General features: G+C 30.3%; 2 protein-coding genes across 12 annotated transcripts in view; one reads left to right on the forward strand and one right to left on the reverse strand.

Annotated features, from left to right (window-relative positions):
- Positions 1–9,476, forward strand: part of LOC142325148 (glutathione S-transferase-like) — a 43,150-nt gene extending 33,674 nt beyond the window's left edge. The window contains exons 1-4 of one of the 2 annotated variants that reach the window (XM_075366546.1): positions 3,224–3,265; positions 6,463–6,620; positions 6,755–6,922; positions 7,818–9,476. In XM_075366546.1, the coding sequence (XP_075222661.1) occupies positions 6,485–6,620; positions 6,755–6,922; positions 7,818–7,897 (384 nt within the window). In that variant the 5' untranslated portion in view covers positions 3,224–3,265; positions 6,463–6,484 and the 3' untranslated portion in view covers positions 7,898–9,476. Of the gene's footprint in view, positions 1–3,223; positions 3,266–6,462; positions 6,621–6,754; positions 6,923–7,817 lie in introns of those variants that run through there. The other variant, XM_075366547.1, reaches the window with a different exon arrangement.
- Positions 2,746–20,540, reverse strand: part of LOC142325147 (uncharacterized) — a 55,023-nt gene continuing 37,228 nt past the window's right edge. For 3 of the 10 annotated variants that reach the window (XM_075366536.1, XM_075366534.1, XM_075366535.1), the window contains one exon: positions 15,926–19,540. In XM_075366536.1, coding sequence (XP_075222651.1) covers positions 19,326–19,540 — 215 coding nt within the window. In that variant the 3' untranslated portion in view covers positions 15,926–19,325. The other 7 variants (XM_075366538.1, XM_075366537.1, XM_075366543.1 and 4 more) reach the window with 6 other exon arrangements.

Genomic DNA, 20,540 nt, shown 5'->3' on the forward strand with positions numbered 1-20,540 from the left:
CATAAATCCAATATTTAATGAAACACCACAAGAAAAAATCTAGTGGGGACAAATCTGGGGAACAAGGTGGCCGTGCAACTGGACCTTCACGACCAATCCATCGACTTGGGAATTGAATTGAGACCTCAACCAAATCTGTAAGTTACGTAAAATAAATTTTTATATGTTTTTAAATTTGTGAAGTCCTTTTTGAATCACCTGTTATATTTTGTAATATTGATTCTCATTAACTAACCAAAAAATTTGTATTTTTGTAAAAATACAACTTACCTGACTTAATTAGTTCTCGTAAACAAAGATTTTACACATTGTAACAAAAAACAGCTAAGAAAATCACTTGCATACAACTGAAAAACACAAAATTCACATTATGATCCGTTCTCTATCAGGTTAGAAACTCAACCTCCTGTAAATAGTATATTCTCTTCTAAAATAATAACTAATTTGTTTTTCCTCTTCTAACTCTTCATCAGATAATTTTTCCTCTCTGCTGTTCTTTTTATTTCCTTGTATTTACTTTGTTATATATTCTCTCTTCTTTCATAAATAGAAGACATCCACCCAATCCTGTGATATTATTATGATCTTATTTTATTTGTCTGTATAAATAGTAAACATATGTTTCCAGTTATTATTTTCTTTTATACATCACTGCATTTCTCATTCAACGAAACTTATTTACTTTCTTTTCAATGCTATTTATGTTTCTTAAATGTTGAAAGAGTTTTCTGGCATTATCTTATTAAAATTTTATACATTATTATATTTAAAATTCATAATAATAATGAATGATTAAAAAAACTGTTCTTGTGTTAAATTAATTTGTTCTATTTAAAAAAGTGCATTGATTAATCTATAATAAACTGACAATCCTTAATTATACAAAATAAATAAACTGGGCATGCATGTATTTCTCAGCATTTCACGACCCAGAAATATAAAAAATAAAAAAGGGGGGAATGTTCATACATATCTATGTAACTGTGTTGGCGTGTTTGAAGCTTAACAACTTTTAAATGGATGAACCATTTCTATGAATTTTTTAGCCTTTGGTTAATTTAGATGTTCCACAATATGGTTTATTATTTTAATTATTTAATATGATATGATAGAAGAAATCCATGTATCATCAGTTATGAAATGAGAAAAATAATTATCTTCTGTTTAAAAGCAGACAAAAAGTTCAGTAATGGTAACTTTTGATTTTACAGATGTCAGTCAACATTTTCAGGACTCATTCTACATTAGTTTTTTTTCAGTAACAGTTCTGGGCCCAGAAATATAAAAAATAAAAAAGGGGGGAATGTTCATACATATCTATGTAACTGTGTTGGCGTGTTTGAAGCTTAACAACTTTTAAATGGATGAACCATTTTTATGAATTTTTTAGCCTTTGGTTAATTTAGATGTTCCACAATATGGTTTATTATTTTAATTATTTAATATGATATGATAGAAGAAATCCATGTATCATCAGTTATGAAATGAGAAAAATAATTATCTTCTGTTTAAAAGCAGACAAAAAGTTCAGTAATGGTAACTTTTGATTTTACAGATGTCAGTCAACATTTTCAGGACTCATTCTACATTAGTTTTTTTCAGTAACAGTTCTGGGCAATGTACTCATTGGAATGTCTGTGAATTCCAAGGCAACAGTACTAATAGTGAACTTTGGTTTTCTTAAACCTTTACATTTACTCGTTAAAGAAGGATAAACATCTAAGATGTCGTTAATAAGTTCATAATGCTATAGTCTAAATTTTCCTTCATTCATTCTAGTGTAAGTCCATAAATTTTACCCAGTTAATGAAGAATTTGCTCATTATAAGGTATTTCCCACTGAGAAATAAAATTACAAGTACTTCACTATGGCCAAGACTGTTTATTATTGCTATCATCATTACTCACTATCATGAGGGATCAAATAATAGAATGCTGATGTAATTGGAAATATACTACTGAGAATGCACTGCCAAAACTAGTTAAAATGGATTTAAGGATGATCAAAATGGATATTTCTGTTGAAATCTGAAAACCAAAAGTTTTCATGACAATCAGAATACTTCCTTTACTTCATACAAGGAAGTAAAAATGAAAAAGTATTATTTTTTATTCTTTAGCTCAAGATTTTTTAAGATGGTTTTTATTTTATATTACAATTTTTTAGTTTTATCTTTATTTATTTAAAAAATGGATAGCTATAAAAATAGCTATAAATATCCAAGAAATAGAAAGGCAAGATATCATGGTTTTTTTTTGGGGGGGAGGAAAGTGATTAGTGAATTTAGTATTACCCAGTAAGCACTTCAGTCATTAGGCTTCAGACACTCACCTACTAGATAGTCTTTAAGTCAGTCAGTCCATAGGCAGCCTGCCCTACAGATAGTAGTGATATTTACTGGCTTTTCAGCATGGAAAACAAGCAAACTCAGACCTGACCCATTGAACTAATTATGGGGAATAAGGAATAATAAAAAAAAATATAAGGGGTAGGTGATGTAAAAGGTCAATCTACCCATCAGTAGTTTACTGTTTTAATAAAAATATGAAACAGAGTGGGGAGAAATGATGGAACTGCTGTTGAGCACAAGGTAAAGGCTTTCTGGAATTTTGGATTATTTATTATCTTTTTACATTAAGTTTTGTAACTAATTTTCTTGATGTTTCTGACCTGTTATGAGTAAATAATGATGATGACAAACTAACATCAAATCATTTTTGCAACATACAATTTTTCATTTAAACAATCATTCATTGATACTACCTGAATAAACTTGATATGAGACCACTAAGGGAACTTCCTCTACAAACTAAAAAAAAAAAAAAAAATCATTGAAATTGGTCTATTTGGTTTTGAGTAAAGTCTGAGCAGATAAAAAATGATCTACTTTTTTCATTACAGTTTTTAACTCAAGGTTTCTGAGAGTAAAAAAATAAAAATATGAGTAGGAATTAAACTCATTTCAAATATTATGTTATTTTTTTAAAAATGAGCATGACTTTTAATCCTTTTTTTAAGAAAAAAAAGAAAGCTCTTACATAGTTATTTCAGTTGTAATAGTAATAACACTCTGAAAATAGTAATAACACACTTTACATAATGGTTGATTCTATTTATTTTTTAGTAAATAAAATATTTCAAAAATTATGTTTGTTTAGTCATTCAGATAAAAAATATAAAATGTGATAACAAAAGACAGTGGTTTCATATATTAAATCTGAGAAATTTGGTTCGTAACTTAATTGCACAGCAACATAGAATTAGGTAAATTTTTAAATCATTTAACATTTTATGTTTTTATTATTTTACATGATTATTTAATATGGGAGTGAAATGTTGAAGAATTTATTTCTGTTAACAGTTATTTTTTAAAATAAAATAATCTTGTTCATAATTATGTAACAGCTATCAGGTTTTTTAAAAATAAATTAATTTATTTTACTTTTATTTATTATTCTTCATCTGTTTTTCAATAATTTCTATCTGTAAACTCAAATTTATAAGTACCATTCAGATTATTACACTAGTCAACAAAAAAATTTTGTTTCGTGTATTTGGAATTGTACATGGTGATTTTAACTAATTTTGGATTGCTGAATTCAAAACCATTATCAGAATTTGTGTAACATGTCATGTTTTTTTTTTTTTAGATACATATGATTTGTTTAATAAATGCATAATCACTGTGAAATCAATATTTAAAAAAAAATTATTATTTATGTGTATTCATTTAAAATGTATTTAAATACACCAAATTTTTATTTATTCAAAGACAGATAAATTGAAATACATCAATATAACTTTAAAATAACAGTTTCTAAAAGTGTGAATCATTGGAAATATTTTAAAATAACAGTTTTTAAAATTTTAAATGATTGGAACTGTTTTAACTTTAATTTTTAAAATATGTTGAAAAATTTTTTTCGTGTATGATGTTTGATCAATTTCTCTAAACAAAAACCAGTAATAGTCACTCATCATTCCAGGATCCCATCTTCCTTGGTACCAATACTTCATGGTCAGAATATCCTGAGGGAAACGCTCTCCTTGCTCATCACTAACAGAGTCCAAATATCAGGAAAAAAATGTAGGTGGATGTGTAGGAAATGAATTTTAATGACATCCTACACCCTAAATATTTGTAGTTTTCTAACAGCTTATTAACCACAAAAACATAGTTTTCAACTTTCCTGTATCCTAAAACACCACCAACAACATCCTTGAAGGACTTCCATGCAACTAGTTCACAATCGCTAACTTTATCGCCAAAAGATCAGTCCTTAAGCAATCTCTTGATTTGCAGACCAATAAATATACCCTGCTTGAGCTTACCATCACTCAATTTAGGATAACTTGATTTTAAATGATTAAATCCTGGTCCATCTTTGTCTAGTGACTTTACAAAATTTTTCATGAGTCCAAGTTTTATGTGAAGGAGTGGAAGTATGATTTTACCACTCTCAATTAATGATAAATGATTTACATTGTTTTTATCAACCACAAAGTTGTGCCGCATTGGCCAGTTCTTTACTTGGTAATGACTTATGTATCATGACTATCCCGAAGACAAAGAAAACAAGAATATTTCATAAACCCAGCTTGTAAACAAGAAAATAAAGCAACAACTCTCGGATCAATGCAAACTTGCCATATATGCTCTTTGTATTTTATTGCTTCTAATATTGATGCCATAGTTTCATACTATGTTTCTTTCATGTTAACTGCATGAGTTAATAAAATGATTGGTTTTTATCACTATGCAGTAAAACTCTTTCATGCTAACTTTAGAAGAGTCAATAAAAAGACGCCATTCTTCAGGAGAATGCTGAACTCCAAGCTCTTTCATCAGACCATTGACATCAGTACAAGCACACAATAATTTTTCATAGAGTTTTATTTTGTGTTCTAAACATAATCTTGTTTTTTCCGCTAAAAGATTCCACTGTTGCAGTCTAGACTCCAGAAGTTCAGCTTGCTGCTTTGATAACTTTAAATTGCGAACCAAATCATTAAGTTCATGTTGTTTAATTAAATGAGGAGATTTTTCATCAGATGCAGGAAGAAACTTTTCATCATTCTTCAACATCATCTCCTTAATTTTCAGATTGTTCTTCTAGCAATATCAAATTAGATAGTAGTACAGGTAACTCCTCTTTGTGTGGTACCAGCTTTGGAACTGAGGATACATCTGCATATTTTATAAGCTTTCTATTTTTGAATGAAAATCCATATATATATTTGCCATACAAAAGAAGCAGTTGGTGAAGTCATCCTTAGGTTCATGCCAAACCATCAGTATAGAAAATACATGGCTCGTCGTTTCTCCTTCAACCATTCAGTAAGTTGCTGGGCAAGATATGCAAATAACATGAGGTGCCTGGATTTTTTCTTGATCTTCGAGCGCATAATTAAAATAAAATTTATAAGCTGTTTTTATCAATTCAGAAATAGTCTTTCTCTGAGATTTAGGCCTAAATTTACCACAGACATAACAAAAATTATCTGGATAATTTGAACATCCATGAACTTTTACAGAAGTCATGTTGTAGCAAATAAAAACGAGAAAAATCACTTTTGTATTATAATGAATTGATGAAAATATATCAAAACACTAATAACTGTGTGAAAAACAACACATAGTATAGGCAAGTGAAGCTAAACTGTATAAGATTTTAAGCTCTTTAGTAGGCAGCAACAGATGTCCGTTTGCCATCATACAGACATGTTTGTACATGTCTACTTCTCATGATACAGTGTATATTTTTATTTATTTTTTCTTTATTAACCATTTATTGTTTAAAAGTAAAAATACAAAAAACTATTCTTAATTGTAACTAGTAGTTGATCAAAATGAGTTTATTATAAAAAGTTAACAAATTTATGATTACGTAAACCTTTTACATAATAACACAATTTCAATAGCATATTGAAATCAGCAGCATATTACAGTAAGAAAAGTTATGTAACATGTTAAACACAAATCCTGTGTTATCTAGTGTAATTATTATTTAAATACAGTTTATTCAATGTATTTAACAACTTATCAATTCTTTCATTTTAAACTCATGCTACAATTAATCACTTCTATTGTGCTCTATTATTTTTTATGTCATTTCTTGAATGAAATCCTAGTAATCTAGGCCCAATTGACACTTTATAACTATATAACCATTTATAACTTTATAACTTATAATTAAGATCATGTTGTATGTAGTAGAATAATAGTTTTCACTTAGTAAATTATTGTTTTATTTTATCATAATTTATTTTATAAATAAAGGTAGAAATATTCTTGTAATATTTGGTAATGTATTTATTAACTTTTTGGTCCTTCTTTTTTTAATTTATATAATTTCCTTTTATATACTGATGATGATTATTTAACAACTGAAATTCACAATACATTTATGTATTAATTAATATTGTTCATATATTTGTGACATGTAATTTTTTTTTTTTAGGTTACAATTTTTTTTAAAGAAAATGGCTCCATCTTACAAACTGACATATTTTAACGCAAAAGCTCTGGCAGAACCTATTAGATTCTTGCTTTCACACTTAGAAATTAATTTTGAAGACAACAGATTTGAATTTGACCAATGGCCTTCCATCAAAAAAAGTAAGTAAATAATGAATTTAAGCATCCATTGTGATCTGTGATAGATGTAAGTGTGTTTATGTATGTATGTAGTCATAGAAGCACAAATATGTACGTTTTACAGGCCTTAAGTGCTATTTTTTCTGCTTTTTTAGATATGCCATTTGGTAAAGTTCCTGTTCTTGAAGTAGATGGAAAACAGTTGCATCAGTCTATTGCAATTGCAAGATATCTCTGTAAGAAAGCTGGATTAGCTGGAAAGACTGAATATGAAGATCTAATGATTGATATAGTCGTTGACACCATCAGTGATTTACGTCAAGGTACTAAATTTCATTTTAAAATTGTTATAAATAGGAATTACCATAATATGTCATACATATTATAAAACTTTTCTTTCATAATAGAATTTTCAATAGTATCAGTTTTCAGGACACTAATGCAGTCACACAGCATAATAGTTTAGATTACTAAGACCATATTGCATTAATTTCACAAGTATTACTAATACAGTCAATGCAATCCATAACAAAACTCTCTGTAATGAAAATGCCTCTATTATAACGAAAATATTGACTGGTCACTTCACAACTCTATACTAACCAATGTAATTTAAGCCTTTTGTAATGAAAAAAAGCCTTTGAACTTTCACTATAACAAAAGAAAAATGGCAACTTTATAAGATTAAAACGGAAATTTCTGAGTTATATAGTACAGGTACTGAATTTTGTGAAAAGAATGGAGTTTCTCTGAATAGAAGACCTGTTGGACACAATGATTCTATATTTTTTTAAATAACTTGTTAATTTAGATCGTAATTTAATTAACTTGACATATGCCATTCATTTCTTCAGCCTTAAATTACAGTTATCTTTGCACTGCAGTTACCAAAACTAATGTATAATGTACATTCTTGGGCTCATTTAACAGGCTACGCAAAATCTATTTCTATAGTTTTACTGTATTTCTGGAACACCTCATTAGATCACGTGTTCAGTACTACTATTCTTACTCTTTGCAATTTCCATTTACTGTATATACTACCGAACACAAAAAAGTTTATTCAGTCTTAGGAAGCTATATGTTTATTATTCTTTATGGTTACGTAAAATACTGAAACAGTTTCTATGTAGTATTTTTCTTAGCTTAAAGTACAATGAAAAAGTAAATTCAGGGCCAGAGTGTTTTAATTAGCTGTATTTTAATTGTATATTGCAGTACAAATCTTACTTCATCGATGGCCAGCAAACATAAAATATTTTCAGTGGAAGAGAAAGTTAAAATTATTTAACTGCTGAAGAAGAGTAGTAAGCTAGTCAATATCTGCCTTGACTTTAAGCTGGCCTTATCGACGGAAGCAACTGAATAAAATTATTGAAGGTGCACGATTAGGAACTTACTAGTACAAAAATTTGAGGACCAGTCTATGAACTAGACAAAGCAGTACTACAGTGGTTCTGAAATCAACGAAACCCTGCTATTCCTAATCAACAGACTGATACTGAAAACAAAGGTTGAATTCTTTGCAAATAAATTAAGAATAATAGCATTCAAAGCTTCTAATGGTTAGCTGCATAAATTTAAACAAAATCAATTGCTTTTGGTAAAATTTGTGGGGAAGGCAAAGATGTTGAGATTAATCTCCACATACAAGTAACAGTTTGCAAGTATTTCTCAGTTTACAAGTAACTAGATTTAAAAGAAGCGGCCAAAAATAAGTGAGGTTGCTGAGAGGCCAACTTCTTCATAAAAGATATAATTTCATCAATGAAATGGGACTTTTTTAAAATGTATCCAGATAAGACTTTTAAAATGTAAGGGTGAGAAATTAGCAAAAGAATGAATGACTGTTCTTGTTTGCACTATGGCAGGGACTGAATAAAAGCAGTTACCAGTTGGAAAATTTAAAAAACCTAATGTTTTAATAACATGAAATCTTCACTTGTAAAATATTGAAACAACAAAACTGCACGAATAACTGCTGTAATATTCAAAGAAGAAATACGGACATGGAATGCTGAATTAACTAAAAAAAGTAGGAAGTTTTTTTTTTATTAGTGGATAACTATATAGCAATTGTAGATATTGAAGGACTCAAGCAAATTAAAATTGGTTTTTTACTGGCAAATACAACTAGTAGCCTCCACCTGATGAATCAATGAGTCATCAAATGCCTAAGACTTCTAAAGAAAGAAAATAGTGCCTCGATAGTGAAGAAAGAAAATAACATATTAAATTTAATTTATATGGTACAATGTGTCTTTAGTCAAAACATATGTTTAAGCATTCCTAACTTGTACAACAAAGGAGTTTTTCTGACGACAAATATGACAAAGAAGATGATCTACCTCTAAGCAAAAGGATGAAACAGTTCAATAATCCATCAATGCTCGTCTTTATTTAATAAAAATGATTACCAAATGTTGATAACAAAGTAACCACTGCAGCAGCAATTAGTATGATGACAGTGATGAAAATATTCTTAATAAAGTGAAAAAGAGAAATGGATCAAGAATTCCTATCCCCTACTTCAAAAGAAATCCTAGACACAAAAAGGCTGGTACCAATCTACTTAACATGCCACAGTATCGACACTTCACTGTATCAACACGTAATAAATATACAAAATAGCACAAAAGAAGATGATTATTACAAGACAAACAATAAAAAATCACACATTTCTTCAAAGTGAGTAAAACCTTTTTACAATTCAGAATAAGAAAGAAATGTTTTTAAATTTTATTAAATAAATTGATTGGAATTACAGTACTACAGAGTTTTTGTGTGTATTCTCCAAAGATCTTCTGAACAGTCCTGTAAGTCTATTTACTCTACTTTCACTGTTATTATTTTTATTATATAAAAAATAGAAAATTTTCCCTATTTCGCTTTCTTTATTTTATTTTCTTTTCCTGGTACATTAAGATAATAGATATACATACTAACTTTCCCAGTACAAAATTACTCTGTATCAAATATATTAAATGGAACCTTGAGTTCTGATATACTGAGCTTCAGCTGTATAACTAATATTTTTTATTTGTACCGAATATAATAATTTATAGAAAATATTCATAAAATAATATCACAAGTATCAGAATCAGTGAAAGAAAAAAACAATTAAAATTAATTATAAAACATAAATAAATAGGTGGGGTCTGAATAAATTATGATGTCATACATCACATATAAAAAATAGTTAATATAATAGTGGTATCCATTACTTTGCATGGTTAAAAGATGCCATAAAATTGCTTTTCTTAAAATAATTTTAATAAAACAAGTAGAGTAATAATATAAATCACAGCCACCAAAAAAAAAAAAAACAATTTCATAGTGACAGTGGATCTCCTATGTCAAAAACATTATGAAATAAAAAAAAATTTAAAAAAATGGTAAATACAAACCCTGAAAAATACTTACAATGTAAAACAATTATTTTCCCCAAATCTGAAAAAATTGACATTTTAAAAAATAATGTTACTCTAAGTAGGTGTTGCTCTTAACAATTGAATAGCATGCTTGTTTTTTTTTTTATTTTCTAAACCAGTTGTTATATTTTGAAAAAGATCCATGGTGAATGAATGAACCTTTGCAATTTTTTAAAATATCAATTTTTTAGATTCGGGACAAACAGTTGCTTTTTGAGGAATACCTTCACACTAAGTGTGAAGGAGTTTGTATTATTCACCATTTTTTATTGATTTCATAACGTTTTTGTAATAAAGAAATTCACTAGCAATTTTACAATGAAATGGTTAGTTTTTTGTGGTTGTGATATCAGTTATTTTGGTTAGAATACTTTTCACTTTCATCATGATGTGCATGATGACATAAAATAAATAAAAAACAAATGGAATATTCCATTTGTTATAGTCGTCAATTTTCCCAGCAAAATCACTTGTCATATGTATGTATTGTTTATTAATTTTTACTATTTATTATTTATAATAATAAATATCATATTTTCATTTAACTGATAATTACCTTATCCTAGACCAGCCAATCGTAATTCAGCTGCAATTTTACTGTGTTTACCCATCATCATTAAAATACACAAAAAAGTAAATACCTTTATTAATATTTTTAATAATTAATAGTAACTATTTATTAATTTAATATTAATTATATTTCATTTTACACTTAATTTTTTTAATAATTTTTAATTCAAATTCTATTATATGTATAATTTATTAAAGATTTTTTTCATAAAAACATCTGATACATCCTAGTATTTTCTGAACCCTGATAGCTAACACCATCAAACTGAATATACATGGAAATATGAAGGTTTCAATTCTTTTTAACCCTCAATTGGTCGAGGGATGAGTGCAGCACTGAGTTTAATTTTTGATTTGTTGTAAAAACCTGAGTTTTGTTTCTATCTGTCCCATCTCCTCAGTAGCTGTCAGTTGGGATGTAAGGAGGGGGATGATGATGAATACTCTATAAGTATAAGACTCTATATAAACCTTCAGTTGGCTCAGTGCCTCCAAGTTGAACATTATAGCAAGTCAGTGAGCACCATGCTCACCCATTGACCATCCACACTACTATTTTTGTCTTTAGATAATTTTGTTTTTTGAGTAAACTTTTGATTTTAAGTTTTGTCATATTTTAATTTTTCATATTAGGTGCGATAACATGTACCGCGATCAGCAAATAATGAAGTGGTTAGAAGATATGTTTAGTGATGGTAACGAAAGTATCAACTCTTCTGTTTCTGAAAACGATTATGTAACCATCAGAAATGTTGACAGTGAAAATCAAAACACTCCGTAGAGGAAGACACCCTTCAAGTGGCAGTTCCAGTCACCATGCCACTCCCTCCACACCTAGCCCTTATGGGCTTTACCAGAGGTCAGCTAGTAACTAACTGACCTCTGGTTGTGAATCAGCTAGTAACTGGGAAAAGGATTACTGTTATAGCAACAGCGAAAAAAAACAAAAGAGAGTTGTCTCCTGAAGTAATGAATACAAGGGCCAAACCCATTTTCAGTAGCCTTTTTTGCTTTTGGAGATAAAGCAATGATAGTGTCATATGTTCTAAAAAAATATCTAAATGTAATTCTCATCATTCTCATCTTGAGTATGCACAATTATTCCGATGATATAAATGAAGGAACTGCTGACCTCATGAAAACTTGGTGGTGATGTTTTATAATTGCACCAAGGAAGGGTTGATGTACTTGATGGCATAAAATAAGAATATTCTACAGCATGACTAAGCTTCCAATGGCCTTTTCATTTGTTTTTGTCACTGCTCAACATTGGTGGGATGAACACCCAAATTATTCTAAATGGTAACAATGAAGAAAAATTGTCACGATGAAAGTTTCTCAAGATTCTTGCTCTTCATCTGATCAAGCCTCATATGACAATTAGAGTTACATCCAACAATCTTCAAAATGATTTAAGACATCAAGATTCCTTGGCATGGAACCTGAAGATCAGATATCAGCCTGTTTGAATACAGAGAGTCAAATGTGGGTTTTGTCCTAAAAAGAAAAAGTTTACCACAGCCAGATGTGCAAAAAGTGTATGAAGTACCCATCTGTGGTGTGCACACAAAAACAATGTGTGTACAGTGCAGTGGAAAAAATGAAATGGAACAAGAGAGAAATAATTAAAAATAGTTTGTTTTTTTATTATATTGTGTTTTTTTAATGAAATTCTAAAACTATAAGTTAATCTAAAAAAAAAATTAATTTTTATGTTTAAAAACATAGGTATGCAAATATTTTACTGTATTATATTTTTACATAATTTTTTTAATTTACTGTAATATATTTTATTTTTGTCAAACAAATAAAAATCAGAAAACAACAAAACCAAAATAAGAAAAGATTTACTAAAATAGGTCAAAAACTGTAAAATATCATGGGTGAGCACCACACACACCCATTGACCATCCGCATGACTCTGGAGAGGATCGACCAATAGCAGGTTAATGAGAAAAGAGTAAAGCATATGACTGAGTAAAACATCATCTGACTAAATATAGACGAAACATACAGTTAAGCCAACATACATACAGCAACATAGATTTAGCTTGCTGTCTGTGAATAAACTGTCAGATTCATTTTGCACAATTAGAATATTAAAAACATGTAAAACGTGTCGCTTAATGATTATCTAATAGGGAAAATATCTTTTATGTGAAGAAAGATGTGTAACTAAGTGCTATTGCCAGTCATCATGTTAGTGTATGTATTTTTAGTGAACATAAAATGTCATGACCCTTTCATAAGAATGGATGAATAACACCCAATTGCTGATTTCTTGTGTTTTTTTTTTTCACTGTTGTTTTTTAGCAAAGACTTCCAAATGGGAGCTTGATAAATTAAGAAATAGTTAAAAGATAAGTTTTCAGAATTCAGTCTTTAAAATAAGTTGTAAAGTCTATTTTTTTTCATTCTTGTTGATATAAAAGTTTTTTGATTGAAATTATTACTACTAGTTTAATAAAATTGTAAGACACAGAAGTCCTAAAAAAGTTCCAGAATTCACAAAATAGATTCATAACTAACGCTAAAAAATGATGCAGATGTCTCTATCGCTCTAATGTTTTTGCAGAGCGGAAGATGTGCCCAAAATATAGCATGAATTAAACATTCGGTTTGTTTCACTTAGTTATTTATAGTTAGTGAGCTGTTGTGTAATTAGCTCTTGAATTTAATGGAAATATACTGACTGAAAAATTAAAAGGATAGTCAACAAACACTTATTCAAAAAATAAGTCTTAAAATGACTAATCTTAAGTGTTAAACTAACTCAAAATGAACACTATTTTAAACCATATCACTACTGTATGTATTGTTATTGAAAGATAGATGTTAGTCATGAACTAGATTTATTTTAAATAAAAAAGGAATTTTCATTGTTATACATTCAGTCAAAAAAGTATCAGGCATTTGATTTTAAAAGGCCAGCGCTAATGATTTTTAAAAAAATTGGTTTTTCTGTAAGATGATAGCACTGTACTTAATTACTATGCTCAAAATGACCATGATCTGTCTACCAGTTTGTTTACAGCAGCTGGTTGAATCAGTCCACTTCAGAAGTGCAGCACGATTTTTACAATGAACAAAATTACTGAACTAAGAATTTTCCTTAAATTTTGTGTTGCGAATGGAATTTCGTGTATTGACTCACTAGGAATATTACAAAAGGCTTATGGTGAATTAGTTTTATCAAAAACACATGCTTATGAGTACAGTACAAAGTGTTCAAGGAGGGCCGAAAGATCATCGAAGACATGCCTCATTCTGGGCAACTTTCAATCTCTTCAACCAATGAAACATAAAAAAAGGAAATTGTGCTGATAATTACCAATCCAGCTTAAGAGAGATAGCTCGTGACCTTAATATCTCAAGTCTTTTCATTCGATTTTAGTGGATATTTTGGGCATGAGACGTGTTGGCACATGGCTTGTGCCAAAAGAGCTCAATTTTCTTCAAAAACAGTACTGTGAGCAGGTCTTTAGACATGCTGGATCGTACCAATTCTGATCCCACATTCATGGAACGCATCATAAATGGTGTTGAGAAATGGATCTACAAGTTTGACATGCAACCAGTCGACAGTCATCAGAATGAAAGACAAAAAACGAGAAGAAACTGAAAAAGCCACATCAATGTTGCTCAAAACTCAAGGTGATGCTCATTGTTTTCTTCAATATTCATGGTTTGGTGCATCACGAATTCAATACAGATGGAAAGAATACTATTTGGCCGTATTGAAGCGTTTGTGTGAGAAAATCATCAGAAACGGCAAATTTATGGATTTTATAGGATGATAATGTGCCATCGCACAGAGCGACAATTGTAACCAAATTTAATGCAATAAATACCATTGATCAACCACTGTATTCACCAGATCTGGCTCCGAGTGACTTCTATCTGTTCCTGAAGCTAAAATTGCCGCTCTGGAGTACCCATTTTAACTCGATTTAAGCCAAAAAGCAAAATTCATGGAAGGAGCTGAAGGCCATATCAGTAAGCACCTATAAAAGTGTTTCAAAGACTGGAAAAACTGCTGGCAAATGTGGGGCCTTACTTTGAATATTTTATCTCCTTCAAATAAATAAAAATTGTGCATTTTATTTAACAATTCCTGGTACTTTTTTTGACAGTGCAGTATAATAATAATAATTAACAATGAAGCAGAGACACTCTTTAACCTAAAACTACAGCACAGGACAGACAGAATTCAGAAGATTCTGGATTCTTTCCTTCCTGGGGCTAAGATAGTGATCAATGATTTTTATGCAGATGACATCAAGAAAAGTTATCATCCAGACATTCTTTCTAGTATTCCTCTTCAAGATATTGGGAATGATGTTTTGAGATCGATCAAGACATAACCATCAAAACACTTAACCTATCTAGAATTCAGTATTGATGTATTTCAATTCTCCTTCTATAAACAGAGCATGACTACCAAAATGATCCATCGCACCATTTTATCAGCAATAAAGTGAATTTTTTATTCTCTTGACTTTATACGCTTATTAATTTTAGTATCTAAATTAATTAAGCAAAGGCTGTAGTCCCATCAGATTGGATGGGACAAAGTTACTGAATGAATTGCTTCATCAATGGAATCTACATCTACTATCAGATATTTGTGTTACAAGAGCTATTGTATCTAAACAACAAAATCTTAAATTTGTCGATGTTGAGCGGAACATTACAGTTAATCTAATCACATCGAATTGTGCAAAGCTTTGTTGCTTTCACAACGATGAAAAACTCCAATTAATGCACTGCATTTCTAGAGCATTAATTGTAAAAACCATATACTAACAGAATTAATTGCAAAACATTTTCACATCAAAACACTAAATGCTGGACATCTATCGCTATTAAACATCATTGGCCAAAAATATTGGTCTTTTAATGGTAGGAATTTAGCCTGCAAGATTTTTCATCAATGCATTACATGTTTTAAAACACATCCAAAATCTCAAACTCAAACATAATAAGCAATTTACCAAAGTCAAGAGTTCAGACAACTCTACATCCTTTTCAAACTACTGGCATGGACTATTGCTGACTCTTTCCCATTAAAATATCAAAGAGAAGATAAATTCTATCAACAAAATACTTCACTGCATTGTTTTTATGTTCAACTAGAAAGGCACTTTATTTAGAATTAGTTGATGACCCTACCATGTATGTAGTGTGATTATTGAAGAAAAGTCATCATACCATCTTGAACACCCAAACATTCCTATAGACAATCAGCCCACCCTTACATAAACTCACCACTCCAAGGCAGATATTCCAATGATCTCTCACGCAAGACTCTGAAATCTCAACAAAAAAAAATAGTCCATTCAAATAAAAAACCAATGACAATCATTCATTAACTCCTCTTATTCAAAGATTGCACTATAAATTAATTACTACAAAACGATTATTACCGATAATTAGACACAAACATTGCAGTAAAAGATTATTAATTAAGATTATATAAACTCTGATTAATGTTAAAGAATTAGATTTTCAAACATATGAATCGATCCATCTAAATAATACAAATATAAGTGAAACTGAGTTGCCTCCTATAATCTCTAGATCTTCTCATTCGTTCAAATTTGGAGGAGCTGATAAATATGTCAGGGCAAGACTCCATTGATAGTAGATCTAAATTATATTATAAAGGCTTATGTACCAGAGGTATTTATTGTAGTAAAGCTTATATACCAGAGGTATTTATTGTAGTAAAATCTATAACTATACAAGGTGATCAACAAACCTCCAATATTTTGATTGGCTGTAGCGCTGTCAGTGGAGGGACAAAAGGAATAACCCCTATTCCTTTTGTCACTTCCACTCACCATTCTCCTGCTGTTTTCAGTCGTCATTATGGTTTTTTGATCAGGAGCTCATCACACATACACAGTCAAAATGTTTTTCAAAGGCAGCAGTTCTATGATTACAGGGCAAAGAGCTTTTTGCTTACAGTTTGCTATTCCACGTAATAAACATGTTCTTGATCGGAAGACTTATCTTGCAGTAGGTCAAGAGTTTCAGAATAGTGGGTTCAGCGTTGAAAAAATCTGGCTGACCTAAAAGTGCTCGTATTCTTGAGAATATGTTTTGGGCCATTTTGCAGTCCCGAAGCAAGGAAGCATGCTGCAGCTGTTGAACTTCCTAGAAAGAATTTTATATGAAGACCTGCACTTTCACCCTTATAAAATGACTGTCCAAGAAATAAATTAGCAGATTTTTAAGATGTCAACAGTCATGTAAGAATATCCTGCAAAGTGTCCCAGAAGATGCTGTTCTTTTGTGTAGTGATGAATCACATTTGAACATGAGATGGATGTGAACAGTTTTAAATCTCCCACTATTTCATTACTCACAAAGGAGAAATTTAGTTTTATACTGTTGGTACTAATTTACTATACAATCAAACAACAACTGTTTCCCTCCATTTCCACAGCTTATTTTCTGAACAGTTCTAAAGTGTTGGGTTCTAACCTATGTTTGGAAGTTTTTTCTCATAAATTGTAAGATTTTTACAAGAAAACTGTTTGCAGGATTGAATATTAATTTTATTACTATAATAGGTAAGTATACTCTTTTGGCTTTATTTTGTTGTCAAAGCGTTTTTTTTAAATCATTATACTTTTTAGTTATTACCTCTCAAATGAAAATATGTCACTTGGGGTGCATTTGAACATAGCTTTATTTTATTTTTATAGAATTTTAATTAAATATTTAGGATTTTTTGTTGAAAAATGAAGAAAATTCATTATAAGTTACTAAACTAGATAACAGTAGTAGACAAACTCTAGACTGCTGTACATATCAAGTCTTTTTGAGATAAATCAAACCCTTGGTTAAGCCAAACTAAACAGCCTGAAACTAAAAATATGGATCCATATTCAGAACTATTTTTTCTTCTTAACCCTCCATTACATGGGGCTAATCTAATAGATTGTAAAGGGATATTCATGCTGTCTACACCTAAATGACTGGCACGGTTACTCTCCCCTCCTGTCTACCTTCCTAACCGCTCGTTAAGAGGGAGACAGTGTGGTTCAGTCTGTTGCCGGCCATTTTTAGGGAAACTGATAGAGTATTTGTTCTGTCAGATCGCCATGTCCAAAGTTGTAGGTATTTTATACTGTATAGTTTGGTGATTTTTAATTAATGAGTATACAAATTAAAATTAGTGTTCTATGTGAAAAAGATTTTGCAGTTATCTTAAGTCCATTCTTCTCTGGTAGAGTTTTATCTGTCCGATCACTGCAACGAATTAGAATTTTTTCTATGCTTCAGCTTTTCAATGGCTTCTGAAAGGAAATTTAAAAAAAAATGAAGATGATGTGCAAGAAATATTGTCCATGCTTGCAACAAGAAATACGATGACCGATATTCAGAGTGAAGAGAAGATGAACACAAAAGTTGAAAGTGGTGAAGACGCACAAAATCATGAGTTGTTAGATGAAAATGAACACTATCTCTCCGATGAGGAGTTACTAGATGATATCGACTGTCGTGACAAAGAGCAGACAACAAAATTTTTTCCTAGCACAACAAATCAGGAGTGGGAAAATTGTGAATACTTGGGATTGGAAAAGGACTCCTTTCAATCAGGCCAGGAGGCAAGGTAAACAAAACATATTACTTCATCTTCCAGGTGTGAAAGGCACTAGCAAAAATGAAAATGCTATGTTTAATATCTAGAATCTTCTTGTAAATAATGACACATGGAATATAATTGTTCTATATAACAATCAATACATTGCAAAAGTACAGGTGAAATTCCAGAGAGAAAGTGGTGCTTGAGATACCAATTTTATAGAGATAAAAAATTTTATCGGACTTTTATATTTAGCAGGTATTTACAAGTGCAATCATATTAATCTAGAAGAGTTATGGCAAAATATAGATTTACTTAAATTGGTCATGGGTTTGAGAAGATTTTGATTTCTTATTCGTTCCTTGCGTTTTGATAACCAAGACACAAGACAGGAAAGGAGAAAAACAGATAATATAGCTCCAATCAGAGATGTTTTTGAACGTTTTATATCTAACTGTCAGAAAAACTACACTCCAGGTGAATGTTTAACTTTGGACAAGATGTTATTACTTTTTGTGGGAGATGTAAGTTTCATCAGTATAATCCACGGAAGCCTGCACGATATGGAATTAAGATCTTTTCCTTAGTGGATGCAAGAATAATTATACCATGAACCTAGAGATGTATGCAGGATCTCAACCTGAAGGGCTTTACGTGGTCAGCAACAGACCAGTAGATGTCGTTCGACTAGTCGAGCCAGTTTCCGGTTTAGGTCGAAACATAACATTTGACAATTGGTTTTGTGATTATACACTCATTTCTGAATTAAAAAATTTGAAGCAATCTATGGTTGCAATGATGGAGAAAAATAAACCACAAATACCAAAGCCATTTCTTGACAACAAATAATCTCAATATTCCTGGATATTTGGTTTCAAATGTGCTTCAATCATATGTCCTGACAAAAGGGAAAAATGTTGTTCTTCTTTCACATGTGCACAGTGATGAAAAGACTGATGAAGGTACAGGTTTACAGAAAAAACCTGAAATAATTACACTCTACAATAACACTAAAAGGGGAGTGGACTGTGTTGACCAAATGTGTGGCAATTACAGTGTATCACGGGCTACAAAACAATGGCCAATGACCATATCTTTTGTAATCTTGAATATTGCTGGAATTAACAGTCAAATAATAAACACAGGAAATAAAAATAAGGTGAAAAGCAGAAGAGATTTCCTGCAAAAACTTGTCAATGGATTAGTGATGGAACAAATTGAAAGAAGGCATCGCAACAATATGGGATTTCCACAAGCTATATCATTGGCAATGGATCGACGAATCAGGCAAAATAACACTTCGGCTTCAACTTCCACTTCTGAAAGCAACGCTGAGGGGCATTCTGAAAGCAGAAAAAGAAAGGCTTGTGAGCCATGTCAAACACAAAATAAAAGAAGACTGACAAGATGGCACATGTCATATCTGCAATGTATACCCATACCTTGAGCACTGCAGAATGAGATGCCCAACGGACTGTGATATCATTACCATTTGTTTTTAGATATTTTTTTATCCTAGAATTTATTTCTTGTAAGTGAAATGCGATTTTGTCAACTATTTATATCAGAGTTTACTTTAATTCTATTTTAATGTTTATATTTCATTTTGAAATTTACTTTTTTGTTACAAAGTTATTGCAGCATTTACATTTTATTATAAGAATAAAAAAACTAGTTTCTTTTAAAATAATTTTGTAAAATTTTTGTTATTGAGGTTTTTAGCTAACCTACTAATACTTCATTCATTTACCTTCTTTTTATGTATGTAAATTTACATAAAATTCACATAAGTGTTTCAGCATAAAACGCATTTAGGAACTTTCATAAGCAATTAAATTACAATGATCTATTAGATTGCCGTGACTATCTAGTACGCCAAAGAGCCGTGTCTAATGGAGGGTTAAAGTAGAATTAAAGAAATGTTAAGGTTAGTTTCGAAATCTACTGGACATTTTTTAAACAGCCTAATGGATAGATGCATTTGGATAGGAGATATCAAAAACCATTAGCTATCCAGTCAAGAGCTCCAAGCTAGGCCTACTGTATAAAATATTTTAATAATAGTGACGTGACAAACTTAGAATTATTGTTTTCATAGTTTTTATCCAGATAAAGGCATCTACATTAAATTTTTAATTGATTGGGAATGTGCTATAGGCCTAACTTACCCTAACATTATGCTATTTAGGGAAGTTTAGATCTACAGCAAAAGGCAAAATCCATTTTTAAAACTTAGTATAAACTTAACCACTTTTATTTAGATAAAATTGATGTTATTTTTCAGTTATGCTTACTAATTTAACTGGTATAACTGGTACTTTCACAAATAATGCTGTTCCAGGC

This window comes from Lycorma delicatula, chromosome 5 (assembly GCF_047948215.1).
Source record: "Lycorma delicatula isolate Av1 chromosome 5, ASM4794821v1, whole genome shotgun sequence".
NCBI lineage: Eukaryota > Metazoa > Arthropoda > Insecta > Hemiptera > Fulgoridae > Lycorma > Lycorma delicatula.